The 1,922-nt window shown below is 65.1% G+C and overlaps 1 protein-coding gene across 1 annotated transcript in view; it reads right to left on the reverse strand.

The window, feature by feature from the left end:
• The window catches only part of PTPN7 (protein tyrosine phosphatase, non-receptor type 7), a 21,769-nt gene extending 20,820 nt beyond the window's left edge, over window positions 1-949 (reverse strand). The window contains 2 exon segments of the mRNA XM_014533399.1: window positions 19-228; window positions 892-949. Coding sequence (XP_014388885.1) covers window positions 19-228; window positions 892-949 — 268 coding nt within the window.
• Between the last annotated feature and the right edge of the window lie 973 nt (window positions 950-1,922).

Consider the following 1,922-nt stretch of genomic DNA (forward strand, 5'->3'; position numbering starts at 1 on the left):
CGTGACCCGGGCCCGAGCCTGACGTCCACGTCTCTGCTTCGGCCTCGGAGCCCTGGCCTGGCCGCACTGGCCCCTCCCGGAGTGGGGAGTTCACGGTCAGGCACAGGCTGGGTCTTCCCAGAGCAGAGGTGATGGGCCAGAGGGGCCCAGGCCGGGCCCCAAGGGTCACCCCAGGCCCCAAGCCAAACCCCAGCTCCCAGCTGCCTCTGGTCGGAGATGGGCCAGTCCCTGGGAGACAGAGACAGAAGAGGTAGCAGAGACAGCTTATAGGAGGGTCGGGGGGGCCTTTGCAGCCCCCAGCCCCCTCCGGGCCTCCTCCCAGAACTCTGGCATCTACTCAGAAGGCTTATAGCCCGCTGGCGTGGCCCAGTGGCCGAGCGTCGACCTATGAACCAGGAGGTCACGGTTTGATTCCCAGTCGGGGCACATGCCCGGGTTGCGGGTTCGATCCTCAGTGTGGGGGTGCAGGAGGCAGCAGATCCATGATTCTCTTTCCCTCTCCCTCTCCCTGTCCCTTCCCTCCCTCCCTCATTCATGCTCCTCTGGGGGTGGTTTCCCCCAAAGGGGCTGATCAGAGCTGGGCAGTAGTTGGTACCTGAGACAGGGGTGGGGCAGGACCACCTGGTTACCTGTGGGAGGCACCCCGAGCCTGGCCTCTGCCTCAACTACCCCCAAACTACCCACCACTAGTGGGGCCCTGAGGTCAGAGGGGGGCAGGGGGCTGGAAGGAGGGCAGCCCCTCTGGGCCACGCTGGTGGTTGTTGCCGAGAACGGAAGCTCGGGGCGCACAGGGCGGGAGGAGGAAGCAGCCAGCCTCCCCCGCGGGCTGAGGGCGGCTGTGCCCCGGTTTCCACGGCCGAGCCCTGAGGGCTGTGAGCTCCCTCCCCTCACCAGGCTGGTCCCACAGCAGTCGGAGGGGCTGGAAGCTGAGCTCCTGGGCAAAGAGCATGGTGGCGGGGGCCCGGGGCCAGGGTAGGATGGGTATGTGTGTGGATATATATCTATCACCTGAGGATACTTTTCCATTGATTTTTAGAGAGAGAGGAAGAGACAGGGAAAGACAGAGAGAAACATCTAGTGAGAGAAACACATTGATGGGTTGCCTCCTGCACATGCCCTGACCAGGGCCTGGGCCGGGGAGGAGCCTGCAACCCAGATGTGTGCCCTCGACCGGGTCGGCAGGCAGATGCTCTATCCACTGAGCACCCACCAGGGCCCCAAACCGCAGGCTGCCCCGTATCCCATTCCAAAGGGGGAGGGGGTTCGGGGCTGGGCCAGCTGCTGGGGCCAGGCTCCTGGCCCTGTACCCCCCTGGCCTCCCATCCTGGCCGCCCCCCCCCCCAGGAGGAAGCAGTGGGGTGCTGAGACCTCGAGAAGACCCGAGGGAGAGGATGTGGGTTCGTCTGAGGGAGTGGTTGGTGGGGACGAGACTCAGGCTGTGGGACGGTTTTTGCTGAATGGAGAGGTCGGGCGGGGAGGGTGCTGGCTACCTGTCTGCAGCTGCTCCGGGGCCCCACCTCCACCCGCACCCAGCTGCTCCGGCTGGCAGGGCCGGCAGGTGTGCTGTCCTCAACAGCGCCCCCTGTGGGAGGCTCTGAGCCCCCCTAAACCGTGCCGGCAGCACCTCTTCCCCTTAGATTCTGAGGCAGGGTTTCCATCCATGTCCCCCCTTTCGGCTGCTGCAGGGACTCGGCCGGAGGTGCCCTAGGTGAGGGGTGTCCTAGCCATACTTGGCCGGCTTCTCTCTCACATCAGCTCCCCTAGTTGCCCTCCCCAGGCCTCTTTGGAAGAGCACATATGTGCACGGACACACACACACACACACACACAAGCACACGTGCACGCACACACACAGAGCAGGAAAGTCTGCGAAGTCTGCAGGGCGGTTTCGAGCCCCCCTTCCCCCCCCCCCCCAGGGCGGG

Source organism: Myotis brandtii, unplaced genomic scaffold (assembly GCF_000412655.1).
Source record: "Myotis brandtii unplaced genomic scaffold, ASM41265v1 scaffold975, whole genome shotgun sequence".
NCBI classification, from domain to species: Eukaryota; Metazoa; Chordata; class Mammalia; order Chiroptera; family Vespertilionidae; genus Myotis; species Myotis brandtii.